Source organism: Manacus candei, unplaced genomic scaffold, assembly GCF_025592945.1.
Source record: "Manacus candei isolate 608988 ecotype Guabito, Panama unplaced genomic scaffold, ASM2559294v1 h1tg000005l, whole genome shotgun sequence".
Classification (NCBI taxonomy): domain Eukaryota; kingdom Metazoa; phylum Chordata; class Aves; order Passeriformes; family Pipridae; genus Manacus; species Manacus candei.
In genome coordinates, this window is record NW_026138053.1 from 388,009 (window position 1) to 412,744 (window position 24,736).

The window sequence follows — 24,736 nt, forward strand, 5'->3', positions numbered from 1 at the left end:
ATATGGATAGAGAAAAGCATTCTTACAAAGAAGAAGCTGATTTAATTTTGAATTAGAATTGATTTAGGATTTCATTTGGTTTCAAGCCAGTAGACACCATGCAAATCCTCGAAGCGATGGAGGAACAGATTATCCCTCATCTGGTCAATCATTTGCATGTTCTTGCTGTTTTGGTTAAAATTAGTTCTGGTGCTCAGTGAGTCTTATATCTGCTACACTTTGTGTGTTCTGTCAGTCTGAGAGATGCCGAACCAGCGTGTTTGGCATTGCTGGAGCCAGATGCAGGAATATCAGTGCCACAGCTGTACAGTCAATAGCAGTCAGCTGTGGTATGTTGTAAGCAGCAAGCCCAGAAGGACTGTGTTCTCAACTCTCCATCTCCTTAGTTTAAAACCTCCTGTCTGCATCCCGGATGTGCAGAACTTGATGCCCCAGTGTTGGGTTTAGAGGAGAGGGCTTAATACCTTGTGATTTTAGTCTTTCCAGTGTGTTCTGTTGTGCTGAATTCAATCAAGCCTGTTAGGGCACCATCATTTATATTAAGAATATATTGTCACATGTGTAGTAATTTGTAGAAAAAGCACAGGAATTCTTGTTTTGTGGAGGTATCTGACTCATGAGCATGTTCCTCCACATTAGCAGAGTTTGCTGATAGTTAAGGAATAGCTGAATTTAGTTCTATTTTTTGTAGGATTTTCTGCTACTCTGAATCTGTAATCTGTGCATCTTGGTGCACTGCTGGACCTGTTCTACAAATGTAAAAGACCTCTGTTGAAAGGGATATATGCAATAGTTTACTTCTTTTAAGGAGACTTTACAACAGGCGTTAGGAGCCTATACATTTGGGTAGCACGATCCACAGCAGTCTGTGCTTAAGGCTCACTGTGAGTGATGGCTGGGCACGTGAGGCTCAAGGCTGATCTATATTTTAAGTGGATGTTTTAACTTATCACCATAGTTATTTAACGGGGCCCTTCATAATCCTTGTTCCAGTGGAAAAATTCCTCTTTCTTACCTAGTATTGTCTGCAGGCAATGACACCTTCAGAAATTAAGGTCTTCAGAAGCAAATGTAGCCACTAAGGCTGACAGGAATATCCAACTTGTGCTTGTGTCCTGCTTAAAAATGGGTCTTTCCCTCTTCTTCTCTCCTTGGATCAAGTTGGGATTGCATGTTCAGGATCAGAAAGCCCTTTAGCTGGGCCAGCTTGTTGCTTAAATGCTTCACACTTTTTAATGCATTGTCAAAAGAAGGAGAGTCTTTTTAAAATACTTCTGAATTGGTGTTGCTGTTACATTATATTGCTCCATACCAATCTGTCTCTGTTAGTTCATTGGTTTGTTTTGGGTTTTTTCCCAGATTATGGGAGTTGTTATATACTGAGTTGTTATTATATTGAGTTGTTTATTTTCGTGTTTTTTTTTTTTCCACTCCATTTTTAATTTCTGTGTAAACAGGTGATGAAACATTTTCCTGCTGGAAAAAATGCTTCTGTGGTATTATTTTTTTTTTCTGGACAATTTACTGAGAATATTCAACATACACTTTCTTTTGCTCTGTCTCATTCCATTACTCAGAGTTATATGCCGGTGGCTAATTATACTCCTCCACTGCTTTCTTGGTGTTTGTATCCTTCATGTACTTATAGATGGTTATCAAATCCCCATCTTGCTCAGCCAGTCTGTCTAGTGCTTGTGACTTGACAGAGATTTTTATCCTTCCAGGTTCTTGAATTGTTTTGCTCGTTCCTTCTCTCCAGATGGTTTGAGAGTCTTCTAACTGAGAGCATCAGACTGATGCTCTTGTCCTGATCCCACCTGGGTCCTGGAGGTGGTGCCTTTGCTCATGTGGCAGTTGCTTTAACTTTTGGCCTTTTTACTGTATTGCAAGTTCATATGAAGTTCCTCCCTAAATCTATCCCAGTGTTGCCATCTTCATATATCTCCCCACTGAATCTCTAATACATTCCCCGCATGTGGGAGTTTGGAGTGAAATGAGACTCATTTTCTCTTTTTTGGCCATATTGCTATACTCCCCAAGTCTCTTTATATTATATTTCTCCCAGAAAAGCGCAAAGAAATCTATGCTAAAGGAATACTAATGTAGTGAAGTGAAACATTCAAAAGTCATTAGCTTGTGTGTAACTGTGCTTCTACAACTTTTAATGTGTGCAATATGATGATCTTGAATTATATGGTGTGTCATGGTTTTCCTCTTCCTCCTTCAGAGCACAGATGAGGCATTATGTACAGAGTGAAGCAGCTGAGCTGTAGCCAGTTATTGTTCTCACTTTTAACTGAATAAATAGCTGCCTTGTTCCTCTGAGTGGCACGTGGCCCCTCCTTGCTCAGTCAGTTCTTGATTGCCATTGTTGGTGTGGCACCCAAAAGTTGATTGGGTGGTGTTGTGTTGATTGGGTCCCTGTGGAGCACTGATTTCCCTTCAGGGTACTTGTGTAAAATACAAGGTTGTGGGTAGGTGTCCCATTCAGTAGCATTGGGAAAAGCTGATGCAGTTTTACCTCCATCTTTATGGTCATCTGGATGTTGTCCAGTTGGTATCTTCTGACCTGCATCCTTGGGCTCACCTTGCAAATGTTCAAGAAGTTTCCACCTTGAGAAACAAACACAGTTGTTTGAGGTTCCTGTTGAAAAGACACTGTTACATCTCTGGGTCAGATAAGGACATTGCTTATGCACTGGGCTTTCCTTCCTGCCCTGTAAGTTTCTAGAGATTTCTCTTAACCCTGTTTCACAGCAAAGGCAGTGTCAGTAGTCACTCACACAACAAAACCTGGCAGTTCTGTGGATGTACAGGGGCTCCTGGAGGGAACTTTTTGTGCTGATTTCTAGATTCTTTGGGTTGCAAGGTAGCGTAACCTAAAAAGAGATTTTAGTGCAGTATTTTTGTCCCTGGTTTGGAATGGGCAGTCTTGCTTTGGGAATGCTTTTCTTCACCATGCTGTTCTTGGCTAGTGACCCACGTGACACTTGCTTCAGTTTGTCTTCCAAAAGAGTTCATAGAGGACATAAGCTATTCAGTGCTGGTTTGAAATTCCTCTTGACTCTTTAAAGTTGACTGCTTTTTCTAATCTCTTTGCCGTCTCCTGTGAGACATACTCATTGCCAGAATTTCTTAGTACCATATGAGCTGTTGGTATTCTTGGCTCTGTTTTAAATGAGTCCAGCCTTTTCTGCCTGTCTGAAAGAATCAAACCGTGTATGTTTCAAAAAATATCCTCAAGACCGCCTCTTTTCCATCCACTTGCCCCATGGCAAAACTGGATATATTCAAATGAAGTTTGCTTTTTTGTTGCTGTTGTGCTTTCCTGCTTTCTAGTTTTCTGCCAAACTAGCACTTGGTAGCTCTAACACTGAGTTTGGAGCAGAGGCAGGAGTTTAACTTGCTAAACTCAAAGCTGTTTTTACAAAGCTATCTGGAGTGCTTAACCTCAGCCTAATTTTGGGTTATGTAGTCTAGAGTTAGAATATTGCCAGGACCAGATGCAGAAGGAGGAATGAGAATGCACGTGTGTTTTTGAAAAACCTTCTTCAACAGTGTCTGGGCTCCCAAAGACAATATTAGTTATGAGATGCTGGCCAAGGCAGTGAGATTAAAAGAGGCCTTCAGATGAAGGGACTGAGGTCATCTGGTGCACAGGAGATAATGCCAGATGCAAGAGAGAGCAACCTGAATAGGCACGAGATTGCTGGGGACAAGACATGCTAAGAATCTTAATATTATTTGGTCATTTTCTGTTGGACTTGATTTTGCCAAAGCAATACTGATTTTGTATTTGTTTAACTTATTACCAAAATCTACCAACCTTATTTGTTTTTTAGCTACCTTCTATCTTAGGCTGCCTTTAGCATTGGTTCAAGGTGGCTGTTTAAAACTGTCAGAGTAACACTGGCCTTCTAAGGGTTAAATGAGCTTCAGCTAATGCCCTGTTGCCTTGCTTTGAGTATTGGGTTGTCTTGTTGGGAAAGAGCATCTCCCTTCTAGAAAAAAATGGGAAAACTGAACAGCTAGGAGAAGCTTTTTAATATTTTCAATTTCAAAAGAGAATGACAGCTACTGAGATTAATAAAATTTTAAAACATTCCAATTTAAAGTGCTTTAAATATTGAATGCAGACAACTTTTCCATAGGCAGAGCAACCAGGAAAAGAGGAGGTGGCGGATTTTGATCCTATTAAAGGCCAAAGGTGCTCTGTTAATTTTGGAGGGACAGACAGCAGTCTTGCATAAGAAAAATGGGCATTTCTACCAGATGGTAAATTATTATATAGCTTTAAACAGTTGAAAAAGATCAAGTCTGTGAAGCATCTGGTGGTGTATCTGACAATTCATCAGTTTTGCATGATGCATGCTGTATGTATCTCATGGGCTGGAGAGGAAAGTTATAAATCTGTCAGTCTTGAAACTGGAGAGAAGCTTGATGACATTTGCTGAAAGAAGAGAGAAATCAAGAGACAGACCTATTCTTTAGCTGAGTTTTTTTGTGTTCCTGAGAGTTATTCCTGAATGAGGACTGTGGAGGTGCCATTGACATGACTCTGAGCAATCTGCACTCAAGATACACCATTAGATGAGGCACTTTTGTTGTTAATGGAAGTGAATGAAAGAGGAAAAGCTCTCTGAAAGCTATTCATCCCCAGTGTGGTCTGACAAATACCTAAGATGTTTTCAGCACCACCTGTAAAACTTGTTCTCTGTCCTAATCTGAGAGAGTTTGACACGCATCATTAGTTTTGACACAGTAATTTCAACCCTTGGTGTTTCCCACCCCCTCCCCAAGAAGGGTAGACTTAAGATTCTGGCTGCTGTTGAGCCAGGTGTAATGCTGCTCAAAGGGTGCTTCAGTGGATTCACTTCTCTGGGCAGCACAAATAACCCCTTTACGTGCAGAATTTAGAAACATAATCATCACTCTTAACGCAGGCATTTCTTCCCATTTCTGTGTGGGCTGTATCTGGAGAGCTGGCTAACACCGGGCAAACGGCTTGGGGACTGAACTGAGCTTCCTGTTGGAATACAGCTTACGCAGCTGTAAAAAATACAACTGCCTGTGTCTGTCTCTGCTATGTAAGACACGTTAATGGTGCTTTTAGTAATCCTTTGGTGAGAGATGAGCGAGGATATGGAAGTTGGAGGGCAACACAGGTAATGGAGTGTGCAGCTGGTACAAAGAACATCTTTTGCAGTATTCAGAATCTTGCTGCTGAACTTAGTTCGATTTATGCTTTCTCATTGAGACAATAAAAGAAGGATGAGATGATCAGTATTCTCTCTGCATCTAGGTTAGAGCTAGGTTGTTTTGTAAAGTATTTTCAGATGTCTTGGCTGCAGAAGATGTTGCATAAATAAAGATTTCTCTGTGTTGTGCGATATTATAACGTGTGAAAAGATTTACTGTGCAAATACAGTAACGGAATGGAGAAGAATCATAATCTGCTGTTTGTTAGTATGATGCGATGTCAATATTTGCCAAGGTAGATTCTCTTGGGATTTCTTGTGGATTTCTCTAGGCACGATCGTTCTGGCATTCTTTGAGTACTATGTTTTTGTCAGAAGTGAATGTGTTTGTAACTTGTGATACTTCCATCAAAAGCTCGGTGGTTTTCAAAAAAAACACCCCAACAGCCCACAAAAAACCCAGGACGTTTTCTCTGTCAAAAACCCAGCAAAATTCAAAAATACCTTTGGTAGAGCAGTCTTGAAGATGTTTTTGAAATGTCTGCCAGCATGAGTAAGAGTGGTGCGTCGGGCCACACACAGCCTGTGCACTTGCAGATACTTTGCTTCAAGGATACTCACGGGGTCCACTCAGGCTGGCATCTGCCAGCATGAGATTTTTTTTCGCTAATAATGCTGTGTTGCTAACTTCTGGAAACTTGCAGCTTAGGGGAGAATCTCATCAACCTTTTAATGACTGTTGGACTTGTGCTGAGATGACCAGAAATGAAAGTGTGAGCCCCTGTCACTGCTCAGTGTAGTCACACTGAGGGCATGGGGCTTGCTAACTCCTTTTAAGTCTATCTTAACAGGCAGACCTTGGACTTTAGGTGAAAGTACAATGAGTATATTCTCATGAAAAGATAAAGAAGGCAGGTATACAGAAACTGTATTCTTTTTAAATACTTGCCTTTTTTTGGTTGGTTTTCAAGGAATTTTCTGTATTTCAGTATTCAGGCAGATGCCCAAGTTAAGGCAATTTGCAAGGTAATTTGCTTTGTTTTGGAGAAGGAATTATTATCAATCATCATCAAGACAGCCATCCTTTCCATTTTTGTGAGTTTGAAGCTGAGGCATTTGCTTTGGGTAAAGCTTCTCTTTATAGACACTTCCTAATAACATTCTGCTGTGACTCTGGTAGCCCTGTGAGCTGACAGCTGCTTCAGTTCAGCTTCTGTTTCTTCTGCTTGAACCCGTTGAGACTTGTCTGGTGTACACCAGCCCAGCTGGATGACCCAAGCTATACTTCACATGTAATTTGACCACAAACCACCCTACATATGTAATCAACCATGTGTGTCTTGGGCAGATGGACAAAGAGTTACATGAGCATATGACTGTTCCTTGTATTTAATGTGCAACTTCAGAACTATTTGTTTTGAATAATAGCAACCAAAGGATGCATTAATAGGCCATAAAACAGACTGTACATGAAGATAAACTTGGAGATGGGTGTGCATTTATGCCTCGTGACCCTTGAAATCAGCTTATTGGCTTCAGGGACATCAGTGTGGTGCTCTGTTGCTCATGCAGCAAAGATAGTTAAATTTCACTTTAGAAGTATCTGTAATGATGTCTTTACAGTGTAGTTTGGTATATTGGCAGTTAATCTATGTGTCATGTTTGATCATTTTCCGTTTCTTCCTCTCTTGGTTTGCAGGAGTGAGTCTGTGTCTGTAACGCTGGATGTACTGACCGCTTGCCTCACACTGAAGAGGACTCGCTCTACTTTGGAATATGGTGCCTAACTTCTGCATCCCAGTACTCACTGTGCCAGCAGCCATCCTCTGCTGCTTGATGCTGCCTTCAGCAGGAGCAGACAGTAAGTAACGTTCGGGTTTGGACAGCCTGAGCACCTAGCAAAATTTCTTTTAAGAAATATTAAACCTTTTTGGGTTGTACTGGAAACACTGAGAGCTAAGGGACAACTTCCCCCACCCCCTACCCCAGTCTCTTCTTTCCCAATGTGCGCATTGCAGATAAACAGGATGTGTGTGAAGGGGCACAAGTAGAACTAAAAAAGACTGGCAAAATTTATTCAAGCGCAGGAAGAATTTCTGTAGTAGCTGCAAGATCAAAACCTGACAGTTTGATTTCTAACACGTAGAGATGAGTAAAGAAAATTGGGGGCGGAGGAAGAAAGAAGTATTGGGGTCACAGTAATCCCTGTTACTTTTCCCTTGTTCTTTTGCCAGCTCTCGTAATTTGTGTAGCGCTGAGACATCTCTCCTGAGTCAGCAGGCGATGGAGAGTTGTTGGAGAAGAGGGTGCGAGTTTTTACCTTCTGGTGTAGCTCTCCTACACCTATATTTCAGCAGAATTGGAGTAGAGTGTTTCCTTGTGGTCGTGCTTTAAGCTGTCGTGTCTGTGCCTGTTGTCCCTGTAGTTTTACAGGGCTGCTGTGACTGACTTTGAGCAGCCCCATCCAGGTCAAGGAGAAAAATGTGCACAAAATGCTGTTGTGGACAGACAAGAGGCGAGAAACATGGCTAATGTTAGCCTACTGAAAATACCTTTTAGTTGGAATGCCTCATGGAATGAGTTATACAGAGAGCAGGAAACCTTGTGGCTTTTTTGCATATTACTGGTTTTCATAAATCGTGTGTATTTGTTAGGCTATCCCCAAGTGTTTATGCATCTCCCCTCCCCTTTCTTTTGTAACCTGTAACCAGTTTTTCAGTGTCCAGACATCTGCATATTTGTCACAGGCTCTGGCTGTGGTGAATATTCCATGCCTTTGAAAGCACCCAGGGCTCCTGGGACGCTTGAACTGGAGCAGAGGTGACCATGATGCAGCTTCTGAGCTACCGGCAGTCATCTGCTTCTCACTGCACCTTTAGTCACCAGGCTCATAGTTAGATGTAATTTTGTGGAAGTTGAAGGAGATCTTGATTCATGTTGGTAGTAGCCTGGCTGAATGGAGAAAACAGATTGGGGGGGATCCTAAATGTTCTTGACTGATGGGAAGGAGTAAATTTAGAGAAGCTGGAGAGAAGAGTGAAGGAGGGATGTGAAGAAACATACCAATTCACTGTTTTTGTTGCCATTAGGGATGACTTGCACAGGCTGCAAATTAGTGTGTAGTCTGTGTGAGTCTGAGCTGCCCAGTTAAACTGGGAGCAGCAGCTGTCTCCTTCCTCAGCTTTCTGTGCTGTCTGCTGGAGCTGCTGGAAGGTGCTTATTCAGATCATTTTCTCTACAAACTGGAGCCCATTTTGGGACCTGGCACAGAGAAATACATGTTTAATGTTCTGAGAAGTATAAAAATTCCCTGAGGTTCATTATCTTTATCCTGGCTCCTGCAAAGGAGAGAAGCGTCAATCCATCAGGAATGAGGAAGCTGGTGGAGCTTGAGATGTCCTAGGACAGTTCTTGGCTTGAGAATAACTTGCAGTAGGTGTGGTTTGCTAATTTTGTGGAACGCTTCCACATGCTTAAATTTAACAAAATTGGCTTTGTTTCGCAGGCCCAGATCCAAATATTGGTGTCTCAGTTGTGGAATGCTTCTGTGTTGGGAAGCAAGTGTATCTGTATGTGTGCCTTTTTCTCTGGCGCAGATCTACTCTGAATTACTTTTTCCTAATCTGGAAGGCAGGTCTGGAGGGCAGTGACCTTTTAACCACCACAGCCACCACGGATTAACTGAGGGTTTCCTAGGATGGAAAGCATTGCTCTGTGTATTTTAGCAGTTTAGAGCTTTTCTGTTATCTTACTCACTGAATCTTGCCATCGACTCTGAGGGGCTGGGACCTGTGTGAAAGGACCTGCTCTGTGCCTCTGCAGGGGGCAAAATATCACCCCAAACCCTGCGCTTTTCATGTCCTTCCATCAGTGATGTAGACAAGAAGATACAGTGGTGAATCTGGCATCGGGGGGGGGGGGGGTCCTGGCTGAGGACAGCAGTGAAGGACGAGGGGAAGGTATGACAGTATATGCACACTGGAGCTTCCTGTTGAAGCTAGAGAGGGATGCTTTGAAAGGAACACCCAGTATGCACATTCCTCAGTTTTTTGGTCCCCATAGCATCCTGTTGGCCTCAGTCAGAGTGTTTATTTGCACGGGTTATGGCTGTTGCCAAGATGTCACTGTGATTCTTCCTTTTCCCCATTGCAGCACTGCTTGGAGACAGTGGAGGGATGGGCAGCCTCTGTATCTGCAAAGCATTCCTGCATTTCCCCAATTAAAAGAAACAGGGTAATGAGAGCAGGGTTATCCCTGGAATTTCTAGAGTCAGTCCCCAAAATTGCTTCCTACAGGAGCAGGGAAGGAGTGCAGGGGGTGGGCTGTGCTGCATTCCTGGCAGCAGCATGTCTCGTGTCTCAATGGCTGAGTGCTCACAGAGCACCCACAACTGGGTCTTCCCTACCTTTCCCACCTGTGCTTTGGAGCTTCTGTTGTTATAACACATTTCAGTGTTGCTGCCATAGCTTCCTGACAATTAGGCAGCTGGCAGATAGCTGGATGTTAACACCTGAGATAAAACAGATTGAATATGTATCACCTAGCGGAGTTAGCGCCCGGCTGCGCCACGATACCTCTCCTGGAACTGAGTTTACAGGAGCTGTGAATAATGTCAGCCATGAGGAATTGGAGGGGCATCCGAAGGTTAAACTGTGTGGCAGTGTCAGAAAAAGAGAGGCTCGCTGGGTGCCTCCCTGGCAGCAGGACCACAGTGGTGGTTTCCCGGCCGCTCTGGTGGGGTGCTGGGAGGAGAAGGTGAGTGGGAAGGGGCACATGTGCGTGAACGGTGGATACAGAAGTGCTAATTTGGCAGAAAGCTCTTCCAAATCCTCCCTGGCTTCTACAGACTGCAGTAAGAAATTATTAAATTTTCTCTGTGATCTGACTGTGTTTCTGTCAGGGTGACCCTAATTCCATTAGAGCAGCTCTGAACTGATTCAGGATGGCTGTTTTACCCATTCTCCCTCAGCTTGCCTGTGTGGGTTTTTTTATACATTCTGTGCTTCCCTGCCTGTCAGCTTTTGATTGTGCATGGGAAAAATGGCTTTGCAGATTTCATTTAATGTTCATTGTAATTGTCAACTGAAAGATGCTTTTTTCAGCTTTTGAAAATGTCATTTACTCTAATAAAATTAAAAAAAAAATCCTCTCTCAAAACAAAAATACAGAGAAAACAGGAAAAAATCCATACTGTCATCAGAAATCATCAGCAATGTGTTATGTTATTGGCTTGGTTTTTTAAAAATTATGCTTCATTTTTGAAGTCCTGGGCAGAGGTTCCATTAGCCAGAGGAGGAGACTAAGTGACCCATCCAAGGCCTTTTCTAACCGCAGTATATCTTGGTTTGTCTTGTACAGAATTTCAAAGGGCTTAAGGAATAAAACCACTTCAAAAGGGACCTTGTAGAAGGAAAGAACTAAGGTAAAATTAGACCAACTACCTGTGAATTGATATGTGGTAAACAAACAATTTGCACTTTTTGATTTCTAAGGGTAGAGCAAGCTTGGCTTATATTGAGGGGATGGATGAAACTTGCATCAGTGAACTGGTGGTGGTGAAGGCAAGGCTCTGGCTCCTACCACCTCTGGTCAGAAAGGACTGCAAGTCTGAAGTGTCTCAGGGCTTCCCTGCCCCCTGTAAGAAGGGGTTGCTTTATATCCGAAAGATGGGCATCCTGTACATGTGGTGGTGGGATGATAACTGAATTGAGGAGGCACATTAAAAAAGAAAACAGGAAGGTAAGATGCTGATACTTGTGAAGGTTGGGGAAAAAAGAATTGTACTCCTTCCTAGATGTGTGGCTTTAGGTGAGCTCTCTTTGCCAGAGATTTTACCTTGCACTTGAAATGCTGTCCAGAGGTTTTGGATGGAAGAGTGCTGAAGGAAACATCTGTTATGGCACTTGGTTCTTCTTATCTCCCAGCTCTGCTGTCTGCTCTTACTGTTTTGTGTTCTCGTGGCCCAGGAGTAGTGTGGCAAGTTTTGACTCCCTGATTCAGCTCCACTGCCTTTGCTTCTTAACCTGAATGATGCTTCAACAACAGCTCAACCCCAAATACAGCTGCTCCAGGCCACCCTGCAGGACAGACTTGATGTTGTGCAAGCCTGGAAAATGGCCACTTTGGGGAGCTGGACAGCAGGATCCCATCCCAAAAGCTGGACCTGAGGCTTCTCCACTGCCCTCTTGCATCAGTTTCTGCTTCCAGGTTTCCTGTTTGCTTGCCTGTCCCCAAACCCTGCATGTAGTGATTATGTGTAATTGATGTGATCGGATCCAGGTATTGCAGCACAGGTAAATACTAATTTTCTGCAATTCCACCTTGACTAGCTTGACATATTCCATCAGTGAAAAGAACATGGAAAATATTGTTTACGAAAACCCCTTGACCTGAGGCATTGGGGTGGCATCATTAAGGGACAGGTTGAAATATTAACCACAGTTATTGGGCAGTGTTTATTTCTGGTGTCCTTACTCATCATAAGAATAAATATATATATTTAGGTAGAAATGGATTCCACACTTTTCTGTAAAATACCTAAATGCTGCCTGCTGGTAACTGAATGTTGCAGGCATCAAGGTAGGAGAGATGCTCTGAGGACAAACACCATGTATGGAGTAGACAACAGATCTTTCTCTGCATTTATGGCCCTTTTAGCTCCAGCACTTGCAGGAGTCACATGAATTTGTTTCGTTGCTACACACAGCAGATCACAGCATGATCATTTGTCTTTTTTATGTATTGTTAAAGCCGACTTCATTCATCAGTCAACATCAGCTGTCAGGTCAAAGGTCTGCCTGGCCCCAAATCCCTCATCCAGTGGTGGTCAGTACAAAGACCTACAGAGGATGTGAGAGCAGCATAAATACATAGTGATCTCTTCCTGGTGTCCTGGGGGAATGGTGGCTCCTGGGCCCACAGGGGTGCTGTAGTAACTTCAGGCATTTGCTCTCAGGTAGCTCTGAGTGATCAGTCTGCAGGGATGCCCTGAGGCCAGTGGTTTGCATGGCTCCAACTTTTACCTCCACTCCTTTTGCCTCCACTCCATGGCTGCGTGTTTAAACCCCTTACTGCTTCTCTGCAGGACTGAGCATTCTCGCTTGCCATTCACACCATTTGGACTCAGCTGCACAGCCAGAGTTACTCTCTCGCCTTCACAAGGGAGTTCCTGTGTTTAAGTGTCCATGTAAATTATCCAGCACAGTGACAAATGGTGAGGGGCTGGTGTATTTAATACTCGATCTTTGAAACAGAGTGTGCCTATTGCCTTGGTGATACAGAAGACCAGTAAAACTGCTTACAATTTTATCTTCAGTGTAGATTCATAGATTTTAAGGCCAGAAATCAGATCAGTGCAGTCTTCTACTCTGACCTGCATAGCACAGGCTGTATAATCTCAGATAGCAATTTCTGCATCTGCTTTTAAGAGCTGTGGACAAGCTAGCACGTAGCTTCCTTTTGGGAGGCTAGCAAATCATGATTTGAAGACTAAATGGTAGAGAATTTACCCATGTCCCGTGTGATCTGTAAAAATGGCAAGTAGTCATTACTTCTTCAAATCTGTATTTATTTCAAACTGCATTTATGCATTTTTTGGGTTCAGACACTGGATGTTGGAATATCTGTCAGCTAGGCTGAAGACTTCTGCTATTTAATGAAATCTCCCGGAGAAGCAAGTTAGAGTGGAGAAGTTGGAGAAGCTGAAAGTTTGTCCTTTTTGTTGTAGAAAAACAGGCTGGTCTTGGTTTTTCTGACCAGATAAAATTCTTATAGTTCTTCACTAATCTTCCAGACTTTTCAGTATGTTTTTTGATGTCAAGGACCTTTGAATCCCTTTCTGGGCCTCTGATCCCCAGGACACAAAGTTGTATTTCATTACTGTGACTTGGCTTTTTGCTCAAGAATATCTGCCCTTAAGTACATTAGAGAGGGCATTTTGCTGGATCCCAGCTCATCCAGACATCTGAGTAATTCTGCACAGGTCCTGTGCTGGTAATAGCTGACTACCCATCTTGGTAAAGCTTATTACCCTTTTCTTTCCAAATACAATTGCAAACTAGTTGCATTTATTCACAGATGTTAATCAGTTGTGGCTATTTGCAGAGTCTGCTGTGTGTATTTTAAGGAGATATTTAAAATATCTTGTAGTAGTGATGGTAGCATTCTTTGCAGATGGAAAGGAGTGCCAGGAAACCAATTAAATAGTACAGTTTGTTATGCTGCTGCTTGCTACTGGTAGTACTGACGTCAGAAAGGGGAAAAGTATGAGATCTGCTGGAGCTTTCAGTGTTTTAGCTGAGCAGTTGTAAAAAGCAATGAAGTGGTAATAGGGATGCTTTTTTTTCTCTCTCATTATCTGTTCATTATATTGGTGCTTCAGAATGATACTGTAATATAAGATGATCAAGCTAATTTTTGTGAACAACCAAGAGTATGAAATTTGTTTGCTCAGAATGTTAGTCAGTCTTTTTTCATGGGGAACATGCCTGGTTTGAAAAGGAGTGGGGGGAAAAAAGCATCTGTTCATGGGTGCTTTTCCTCTGTTTAGTTGTCTATCTTTATGTATCAGGAGCTGAAAAGCAGTGGTGCACTCTTAATTGAATGCTGTGTTTAGTCCCTTGTGAGAATCACTGCTTTGTCTGTGCCAGAGACAAATCTCAGTTATTTTGTTGGTGTGAAAACACTGTAGGGTTTTATTTGAAGTTTTAAGTCACAGAAATGTCTTTTGCCTTGCACACTTTACTGACACATGATCACTGAATTAAAGCACATTTTGTAGTGGATGATGGCTTTACGTTTGTGTGTGAATTGTAACCTGCAATGCTAGAACTTGCTTTGAATCTCAGTTACGTTTGGGCTTTCTCTGATGAATCATAACATTAAGCCTTCACAAGGCTAAGGGGTACTCACATGGTACTAAAAAGAAATAATTACAGGATATATTCCATTTCACATAGTACTGGCTGGAATGAACTTGCAGTCCTGCTGTGCTTTTCAGATGGCCCTTCATTGCACGTATTACTTATTTTCCCCCTGTTCCCCTCAACCCCTGTAATTAATAATACGATTTCGACGAATGTATTTTGTAAAATTAGGTTGAGACGTAGATAGTACCTGATCAAAACTTAAACTAAATGGAAATGCCACCATTTTCCAACAGAGATTCATTACACCAAGGGTGACTGTTGTGAGTTGGTGCTTTAAAGTCAGCATGTGAAGAAGAGGTGTGGACTTGGTTTGTCTCTGCTACATGAGGTTATTCAACTTGAGCTTATACCGAGTTCTCTGGAAGCAGCCAGGGTCTCATGGAAAGAACCAAAATCAGTCCACTGTTGGCACTGATTAATACTGCAGACTTCAAATGAATCACATAGAGAATTCTTGCTTGCTTTTGCTGCTTTTCATGCAGGTTTTTTTTATTTTTTTTATTATAAACTCTTTCTACATGTGATGACTTCATTGGTTCACCTCAAAGATGAGGGGAAGAAGCCCTTGCAAGTTAGTTGTCACGCTGGGAGAAAACAATGACTCTTGAGCCTCTGCACTTTGTTACAAGGGTGCAGAACACCTACAGTTTTCTTTGTATTAATTTTTAGCCAAGTGCACTTCAGCCATTGTGTTACTTCTGTTAAAGGTTGTTTTTAAAAGGGGTTTTAAAGAGACCAGGAAATACTCAGCAGCTTTACACACGTAAGGTTTTTGCCCTGAAAAACTCAATTTGCAATAACCTTTGTGAGCCTCAGCATTAGCACAGCTGTGCCTGGCAGGTGGGACTGTCCCTTTTCACCCACTTGTCAAAACCAGCTGGGGGCTTGTGTGGGTGTGTTGCCAAACTCTCACTTTCACTGTGGTGTTGTCCATAAGGCAGAGGTGGCACTTCCTTGGTTTTCAAGCTTGAAACTGAAGTTCTCTCTTTTGAGAGTAAATGCAAGAGTTGGTTTCAGAAAGGTGTCCCTGTTTAAAAAAAAAAATACAACTTTGAAGTGAGGTGGCTATAGGTGTATCATACTTATTCTGTGTTTAATTTACAAGAGGGAAGATGCTTTGTAAGAACTGAATGATGAGTGGTGAGAATCTTGGTAAATGCTGAAAATGGTTAAAATACTGATACGATGAAGATGACTATGTATTTTAATCCCATTTAGCATCGAATAGAAACTTTCAGGAGTTTCAGGATGCAAGAAAACCCTTAGAGAAGCAAAATTTTCTCGTCAGCAAATCCTTTCATATTCCTGTTTAAAGGACTGGGATGCCTTGTCCTGGCACAGTGTTCTCATTCTTGCCATGCTGAGTACAAAGAGTTTAGTGTGGCTCTCGGGAGGATGATGATGGTAGTTCAAGACCTGGAAAGGCTCCCTTTACTTCTGTTTCATATAACAGGCAGTGGTCCTGGCTGTTGACTTGTCATTTATACATGCTGTATATACACTTCCAATATCCTTTTTTATGCTCCATTACATACGGTTTATCAGGGGTTACACAGAGTTCCTTAGTTATAACCTGTTGTTTTCAGCTTTTTATCAGTTTGTTCTATGGCTGAAATGTGCCCTGCTTGGTCTTCAGCCAGAGTTCAAGTTGAGGGGCTGTATTTTATGAGTTGGACGTTTGTGTTTTTGGTTCTTTCTGCAAAAGTTGTCTTTGAATGCTCTTAAAAACGAAGAGAGTGGAAAAATACTTTTGTACCCTTAAAGCTGACTGTGGTGTTATTTATAGATCTCTAGTCTAAAATGTCTGTGAAAATGACTGACCACCAAAGTGCATCTATAGTAATATCAAGAGAAAACGGAACCTGATTTGTGGAAGGGGTGACCCATAGAAAAATAGGCTGCTGAATAATATAAAGGGAATTTTATGCTAAATCTTTTAAGTAGAGGATGCTGTCTGAGCTGGTGTGTAACTAAATTAGCTGTATATTCATCCTGTGAACGTAGCCAGAGCTGCTCTTGTCTCAGCCTTCCAAAGACCCGGAGGTGCACAGCAGAGGCCTCCAGGTCCTCCAGTGCCCAGCCTGGAGTGTGGGCAGAGAGAATTAATTCACATTGACACCACAGAGTTTCTCTTCTGTTGCATTTGTCTATATCTTGAGGCAGTTGTGCAAACAGAAAGGTTTTTTTTTGTTGTTGTTGAGGTTGCTCTGTGGTTGTCCTGTAGGCCACAGGGGCTTGGTCTTGTCTTTCTTGACAATGCCTGTTGAACTTTGATTCTGCATTAGTAAATGCATGGAGCATTTAACATATTTAACTGCCTAAGTTTGGGGTTTTTTTTTTTCCTCAAATGCTAAAATACACCACTGTTCATATGACTGCAGAGTTCTGTGCCCTATTTTAAGAGCAGAGTATGATTTGGGGGCTTTTTTACACATTAGTACAAAATCCCTCCATTGTTCACTCAGCATCTGTGCAGTGCTCCACATCTTTTTCCATTAGATACTTAGCCTTCTGTTGCAGATAAAGTTTTTTTTTCTGAGGCAGATTCAGTTAAAAAATTCTGATATTGTCTGTAATCTGTAGTATGTTGTGTGAGACGTTTCCTATGTAATTTTGAGGAATTTAAGGAACTCCACTTAACATATAAAGAGTTATATGTGGTTTATATGTAGTATACCATGTGGTGTTTTCGAAGTTCATGTCAAATTACAGATGAAACTATGAATAATTTTGTGTTACAGTAACTGGTGGACTGTGTCAAACTCTAGATCCATTTATCCCAAAATTGCCCCAACATAAGCCTCCAATGATGGGCAACAAATGCTCCATGTTTTAAGGAGATGCAAAAAGAAACATCTCATATTCTTGCCTTTTCTCTCCCCACCCAAATTAGTTCCTGTTTCCTATGTGAAATTAGAAGTCATTCTCAGAAGCTGGACTTCTATTTTTACTTCTGTAAAGCTTCATTAATTGCAACAACTCTAAATATTGTTATATCCACGTGGGCAAAGAAATAATGCCCAGTGTAGGTTTGTCAAGGTCAGATCAATCTAATTTCCTTTAATGACAGGATAACAGGCTTTGTGAATGGAGAAGCAGAAGATGTCATTTATCTTTAGTAAAGCTTTCAGTGCTCCCTCATGAGACTTTTTCCTGTGAAACATCTGCTCGTAGGGTGGGTATTTGGCAGTTTGGTAGCATTCAGCATTTGCAGTAATGATCTCTCTGATAGAATAGAGAACATGCTTATTAAATTTGCAGGCAACAACAAGCTGGGAAGAGCAGCAAGCATGTTGGAGGACACCATTAGAATTCAAAATGATCTTTACAAATTGGCGAAACTGTCTGAGAGGATGCATGTCAATAAGGAAAAATGTGGATAGATGTTTGAAAATAGGAGCAATCAGCTACATAAATACAGAATGAGACAACTGCCTAGACAGCTGGTATACAGAAAAGGTCTTGCAGTGCTAATGGATCAGAAACCATACAGGAATCAACAAAGCCATGCTGTTATAAGAGGCACAGACATTACAGTGATATGCAGAAATGAGGAGTACCATCTTGAAGACACATTAGGTAGTCTTTCTACTCTGCTCACATTGGTAAGGCCTCCAGTGAAACATTTCATCTTGAGCATCCCACTGCCAGAATAGAAGGATTAATTGAGGAGAACCTGGTCTCCCCCATCCTGTCCTAGGAGGAGAAATGATGTCCTCAAACTGCAGCTGAGAAGTTTGGGTCAGGCACTAAGCAATGCTCGCTGACATGCAGGATTGTTGGGCATGGAATTGAATTTCCGGAGGAATTTCTGGAATGTTAAATGCAAGCAGAAAGTGTTGCCTCATATAGGTTTTGAATAGACAGTGTGATTTCTTAAATGAATGTTTCTTTGTCTTCATTTATGAATCAGGAAAGGTACAGGCTCCCAGCCTGTCTTGTCTGGGTCACCTGATACTCTGATATTTTTATCCTGTCCTTTTTCATCCTCCTCTCAAGTGACAATCACTCTCTTCCCTCTGACTATGTAACTTTGTGTGAAAGTGTTTTCCAGGTCCTTAGTCCTCCACAGTGCCCTTCTCTGACTTTCTAGCTGTGCTAGGGGAAAGTATGCCATTAATAAAATGAGACCTCAAAATATGCAATAGATGTAGTTTCATCATGAACCCTCATAGGTTTGCTGTCTTTTTACCCGTGTCTGTGCACTGACTGAAGATCTTTCAGCTACCTGTTAAAATGTGTGGTTCATCTTCTGAAGCCATACAATTAACTCGGCTCTGCAATGGTAGCAGGCAGTGCTGGGTTTGTTATTTTCTCTCTGTACATATTATGTATTTGCCTGTGGGCAGTTGTCTGCCCATGCTATATATCTGTGCAGAGGCCTGTGTCTGAACTTCCACGATTGCAGGGGCTCTGCTGCCCAAGGCAGGGGGCTCTGGTGCTTGTTGCTGCCAAGATCTGCAAAAACCCATCTCTGTCATGGCACCAAATGTCTCTGTTGTCCTGCAGCGATTGTCAGGTATTTCTAGGTTGGTAGTGCCAGCCCCTGTAGCACGGCACACACAGCAGGTTGGAAGCTCTGCATGTGGACCACTCCAGGAGCGCGATGCTCCCTGCTGTCCTCAGCAGCACTGACCACTCTTGTGGGGTGCATTGAAACATCTTCTGGCTGCACAGAATGCTTTGGGAGACAGTTGCAAAGGGTGCTGTAGGTCTTGCAAGACCTTCTGATTAAAATATGTCTAAATGCTTATTTACGTGTGTGAAAGGGAAAATGTATTAAAAATGTGTGTTTGTATAGAACGCTTCTAATGTCAGTGGTAGTGGAAGGGAAGATGTGTAAGGTTATTTTCCTTCTCTTTCCAGTAGTTATTCTTGCTATCAATAGCTATGCATCAACCCATAGACTTCTGTCTGGTGAGTGGAGTCTCAGGGCTGTATGAGATGGGAGTGTCTCATGCTTCATGTTAAAAGATTATGGTTAAGTCATTGTATGTTTATTGTGGATAAGAAGCAGCTATTTACCCACCTAGACTTCTCCTTTCCTGGGTTTCATAAAAGAGCCATGTACTTCTTGGAAAACTTTCTCAAAAACAGATCAGAGGAGATTTGTCTTTTTAATGAATTGATTTAAATCAAGATGCAGGCCATTACGTGAGTTCCTGAATTCTGAAAACTCCAGCCATTGTGTTGGGGCGGTTTTTTGCCATCAGACTTTGACTTCAAACTGCAATTATTTTTCACAAGATGAAGAATGAGGTCTGTTGCCTGTTATGAATAATAGAGTATGGTAATATCACAGCTATATATGCAAACTCTGCAGACTGGCAGCACAGCTGCTAAACGTTACGTTTTTAAAATATGTACAATCTGTTGTCAACAGAATTAAAACCAGGAACATTATATGGTTTGTTTCTGCATGAGAGTGTTTTGTGGGGAAATTTTAATGATGAATTGTTCTACATTTTGGTCTTTAAAAAAAATAAATTTCTGAGTCTTTCCACCCTTCTAGTGAATTGGGGAGATTCTCAAATTAAGATGTGGAATTCTAATGGCTAGCCTGACATTTCCTGGGCCTGACTGGATACCTGATCTTGATTAGTTTTCTAGCATACCTGCTCTGCCAAGCTGGAGAGGCTCACACGCTCCACAGCTGAGCTTGAAGTGGTTGCACTGTAAACCTCATTTCAATTAAAAGGTGAATCCTGTTCCAGTAGTGGAAAGTTGTTTTATTGTTCCCCTCCCCTGATATGGATGCAAGTGGAAGTGTTGAAGGGAAGTATTATCGCCGTTGTTTTTGTAGTTTGTTGTTATCTTCCATCTTCATATACAAAAAAGTGAGAAATGCAGCATGCCCAGCTGTCTGAGAGCAAATGTGAATCGGCAAGATAAACTTTCAGAGGCTGTAATGGGCCTGACTACAGATGATCCTTCAGCACTTCATTGCTATCCTGTAGCCTGCATCCTGGTTTGAACCACAAGCAGCAGGAGGAATAAGGTGGAAATACAGCAAAGAACCCATAGTAGTCCATCATTTTGATGCTGAGAAGGGATTGATGTGCACTCGGGACATCTTCTGCTCTCCTACTCCTGACTATGGAGTGGGAAAATAAGAGAGAACAACCCAGAAATGTGAGAAATGAGTAAATACGAAGAATATAGTACATTTAAGTTTACTGTTCCTCACCAGGAAAATGCTAGAACAGTCTTTGGAGTCCTGCTGTTTCAGAGAAGATGCAGAGAAGCACTCTCCCAAAATGCCATCACTGGGGTGAGGGAGCCTGGTGCTGCTGAGCAGCTCCTCAGGTGTTTCTGTGCTCCATTCCTCTCACCTGCAAAAAGAAACGCCGGCATTAGCAGATCTCTGATTGTGTCTGTGCTGGCAGAGGGTCCCAGGACTGATTTATAGCACTTGTTCAGCTTTCAGCGAGCAGCAAATGTGTTGCTTAATTATTCATGGCAGATGTATTATTGCAGGAAATTAAGACATCGAGGAAACAAGTAAAAACTATTACTGAATAGAGCTATAAACAAGGTAAGGTGGAAAGAGATGCTGGGAACAGCGCTGAGATGCTGAAAAACCTTTGTGCTCAGGAATGTTTCACACCTTCTGAAAATAATTGGTTAAATTCCCAGATATGTTAAGTCATCGTTTGTAGTACATAATTAAATATTCTATTAGCTAACGAGCTGGTTTTAATTTGTTACATTTGTCATCTAAATCACGCATTTGTGAATGTGTGAAGCCTTCCTATGGCTTCTTTCAGCATGTCTACTTATGTAACAACACAGTTCGGTTTGGGTCTGAGTTCCCTCGAAAGATTTGGCGTGTTACTTGTGCAGGACAGTTTAGGTCAACCTCTGGCTTTCTGTACACCAAAGGTTTTGAGTTCCGTATCCCTGAGCTACTGCTGTGCCTGGAGCAGTATGATGCTGCTGCAGAGTGAGACCCAAGGCTTAGCTGCTTGCACCAGATTTCCATTGTTTGAATCTGCTCTGCAGGCAGGAACACATCCACCCAGCTCTCTTTCAGGTGGTGTTGTAGCTTTAGTCAAAGATTTCTTTGTGTGTGTTGGTGACCTGTGTCGTGAACCTGTCCTCTAACCTGTGTCTAATGCCCCATACTCATACAGAGGCCAGAGCTGTTGGCTTTGAAGAGCACCAGCACTTTCTTGCTCATCAGGTGGCATAGGAGGAGCCTGGTGTTTGACTGCTCTTCTGTAGGTGTAGAGACAGTTTCTCATTTATTGTTGCTCCAAGTTCCCATTGGCTTTAAACCTTGCACATTTCATGACAATTTTTCGAACATGTATTAACTGACCAAACCTTACTGAGAAGGAAGTGGTTTAAAGAAAACCCTTTCAACTTCTCCTTCTGGAATAGAATCATTAGCTTTATTAAAAAAATTATAGGGAACATCTCTAAGTTTGTGTGTAACCTCAGGCTTCCAAGAGTTCCCATTTCATTACTGTTCATAAGCTCATTATTTTGGTACATCTGCAGTAATTTTGAAACCTTTTACTTTATAATTTCAATTATGTAGTTTGAAATGTAATGGTATTAGAAGTCCTGTTATGGAGGACTTGGAGCAATTTTAAGGCGAGCAAATGGGTGATTCAGCATTGTATCACAGAGAGCGTGTCTACAGACAGGGTTACTCTTAGAACAGTCTTTTCTGTGGTACAGGTATTCAGAGCATCAAAAATTCAGTAATTTCATTATACATAGTCTTTCAGATTCAGCGACAAAATAGCCTCATGTGGTTCATTCCTGTGATGGGAGGGGAGGTATTTGAGTCCATTTGCAAACTTCAGCTATTTGGAGATTGTGCAAATATGGGTGGTGGAAGGAAAATACTCTGTAACTTGTCCTGTAAGGTTAATTTTCCTGACTCTTGCAAGCATGGTTTATGTACAGCACGTATATGAATGTAACGTGATACAAATGGGGCAAAAAAAAGAGGTCGTGCAAGAATCACACTGAATCATCAACATTGAGGAACACATTCCTAATTGTGTTTTCTGAAAGCCTGTGCTGTACACGTGCATCTCAGGATCGCCCAAACAGAGCTTTGCTTGCAGACCTAATCAATTGGTTCTCGAGCTGTTTAGCTTTTTAATTACTCTTGTCAAAGTGAAAATTATGTGAAAGGACTTGACTGTGCAATTAGCTGCTGAACATTTTCTCCAGCAATAGTGAGAAAACAATACCAAGTCCCAGAATAGCAGTAGATACAACCATAGGAACAAATCTGCTTCAGCGAAGAAAGAGATATTCTAGTAACTAATCTGAATGAAAGATAATTTATTTTTTAAATATGCATATATTCACAGATGCGAGGAGAAAAGGCTGTTTGTGTGAGAAAAGCCTGTCCCCAGCTGAATGGCAGGTTAGTTATCACTTGCTGATTTCCCTCTGATTTGAGGGCCCTGCTCTTCACAGGCAGAGGCTGCAGCTCTAGCTCTGCCCACAGTCAGGGCTGAGCATGTAAGAAGAGGTGCCATCTCTTTGACCTCCAGGCTGCTGAGGGCTAAATTTTAGGAAAAAAGGGTTCACCTTTCCTGTGCTGCAGCTGGGGGAGAGCTCACAGTGCGTTTCTTCTGTGGACTGCGATAGCCTGGTTAGTGTTCACTCAGTGATCTATAGATCATCCGCTCAGACAAATTATATCTCTCAACAGCTTCACACTAAACTAATCTGGGCATTTAAAAAATAAATAAATGAGGCAGTGTCTATAAAGAGCTCCCATCTAGTGAAGTGGAGCAGTTGGGACCTGATTAATGAATCCCATTTTCCAGCCTGCGTGTGTGTTCACCGCTCCCCTCCGCCGAGCTCTGTCATCCAGGACAGCCCTTGTTGAAACGCTCCGTGCGCTGCTGGCATCTCTGGCTGGGACCACGGTGGGGCCAGGGCTTTCACCACTGTGGTCACTTCTTGGCCAGGGTGCAGAAGACAGAGCTCCTGCAGGATGTCTGTACCTTGAAATGCATTGCAGGAGCGGCACAACCCTCTCCTGGCTCTGCCACGTCCAGGACCGAAGTGCAGTGGGGTGTGTTTGGGGAAGTATCTGGTGCCCCTCAGAAGCCTAGCACATTGTCTTTCACAAAGATAAAGCAGTGTTTTTTACAAAGGAGGTTGAAAACACAGGTTGAATTTACTGACTGTTAGGTGGCTGAGCTGGTGGAAGGGGTTTGTGTCACTGTTTGTGCCAGCTGACCGGGCTAACACACTTCTCCCGAGGACAGCGGCTCAACAAATCCTGGTGCTCGCCCTCCTGTGTTTGGAAATGCTTAATAGATTTGGAGGCTCAGAATTTTAATGCAGCTCTTTTCTGCATTTAGAGAGGCCTTTGAAGTCACTTGAATGCTTTACTAAGCGTACACACCAGATTTTAGTTTATTTGTAGCAGGGTGCTTGATGATTTCTGATCTTCATTAGGCTGTGTACCGGAAGGTCAGTCTGCACACATACGCACATGCCTAAAATAATTTATTCTTGCTGCCTTTTAGCACCTGCTGCACATGTACATGTTACTAGAAAAAAGAAATTGCTTCTTTTTCATAGCAAATAACAAATTTCTCCCAAGATGCAGCATTTTTTACAAGGACTCAAGTTTCCAGGGCCATACATGGGCAGGATTTTTTCTTTTCCCAGGGGATGGTGAGGCCAGATCCAGCAGTACTGAGACCATCCATTCCTTGTGGAGTTCTGAAAGCAGATGAAAGGGCTCAGAAACCAGAGGGATACTTTTATTGTGTCTGAAGTAGCACATCAACTTCTGGGTTTGGATTATAGCTAGAAGCAGCAAGATATGAGTAGTAGAATACGTAGCCTAGGTATGTGTGTAAGCTGGCTGCAGTGAAATAAAGGAAACCAACACATTTCAAGCCTAATTGTGTTTTTTGGGCAATTGGAGAATTGGACAGTATGCAATAGCAGCTCCTTTTTGTGTGTGATACCTGTTTAATTCAGTGCTTGAGACAGAATGGCTTTGGCAGTGAATGGTCTGTCTGCAGGGAAGGACACGGGTGCTGTGAATTACCAGTTTTTTAGCTGAAGAAGCTGGAAGGAGTGTACTGAGTGGAACCTGGGACTCTGGGAGGGAAAAGTCTCATGGTTAAAGCAGTTTTTGGTGTCTCAGAGGTTTGAATTCCAGAAGGCGTGGACATGCTCCTAATCGTGAAGAGGAGTAAATTTTAAAAGTAAAATGTAACCTAAATGGAGAAGATGGTGCCATTCCGGTTACACCGTGAGAGAATTTGCTACTGGGACAAAACCTCATCACTTTTCAGATTACAGAAAGTTCCAGATTGTGTCTAGTGCTTGCCATTGTGTGAATGTTAATGCTGAGGCATGTACTGCATGTCCCTTGGAAGCACAGTGAAGAGATGCTTTCTGTTCTGAGACTTGATAAGAAATTATGGAGAGATTGAGTCTGGGCTGTGAGCACGAAGTTTTTAAGCTGCAAAAAGGGTGAACAGGAGGGAAAAGCTGCATCTGCCTGGGGAAATTTAAATACTTTTCTCAACATGTTTGCAGATAGATCACCTTACAGGTATGTGAGAAAGGTTTGCATTTTTGAGCCCCAAGAGGTGCTTGAGAGATGCTCCC

At 42.2% G+C, this 24,736-nt stretch overlaps 1 protein-coding gene across 17 annotated transcripts in view; it reads left to right on the plus strand.

The window, feature by feature from the left end:
• PTPRF (protein tyrosine phosphatase receptor type F) overlaps positions 1–24,736 on the plus strand; it is a 376,048-nt gene that overhangs the window by 123,458 nt on the left and 227,854 nt on the right. For all 17 annotated transcript variants that reach the window (XM_051796949.1, XM_051797006.1, XM_051796940.1 and 14 more), the window contains one exon: positions 6,898–7,059. In XM_051796949.1, coding sequence (XP_051652909.1) covers positions 6,975–7,059 — 85 coding nt within the window. In that variant the 5' untranslated portion in view covers positions 6,898–6,974. The remainder of the gene's footprint in view (positions 1–6,897; positions 7,060–24,736) is intronic.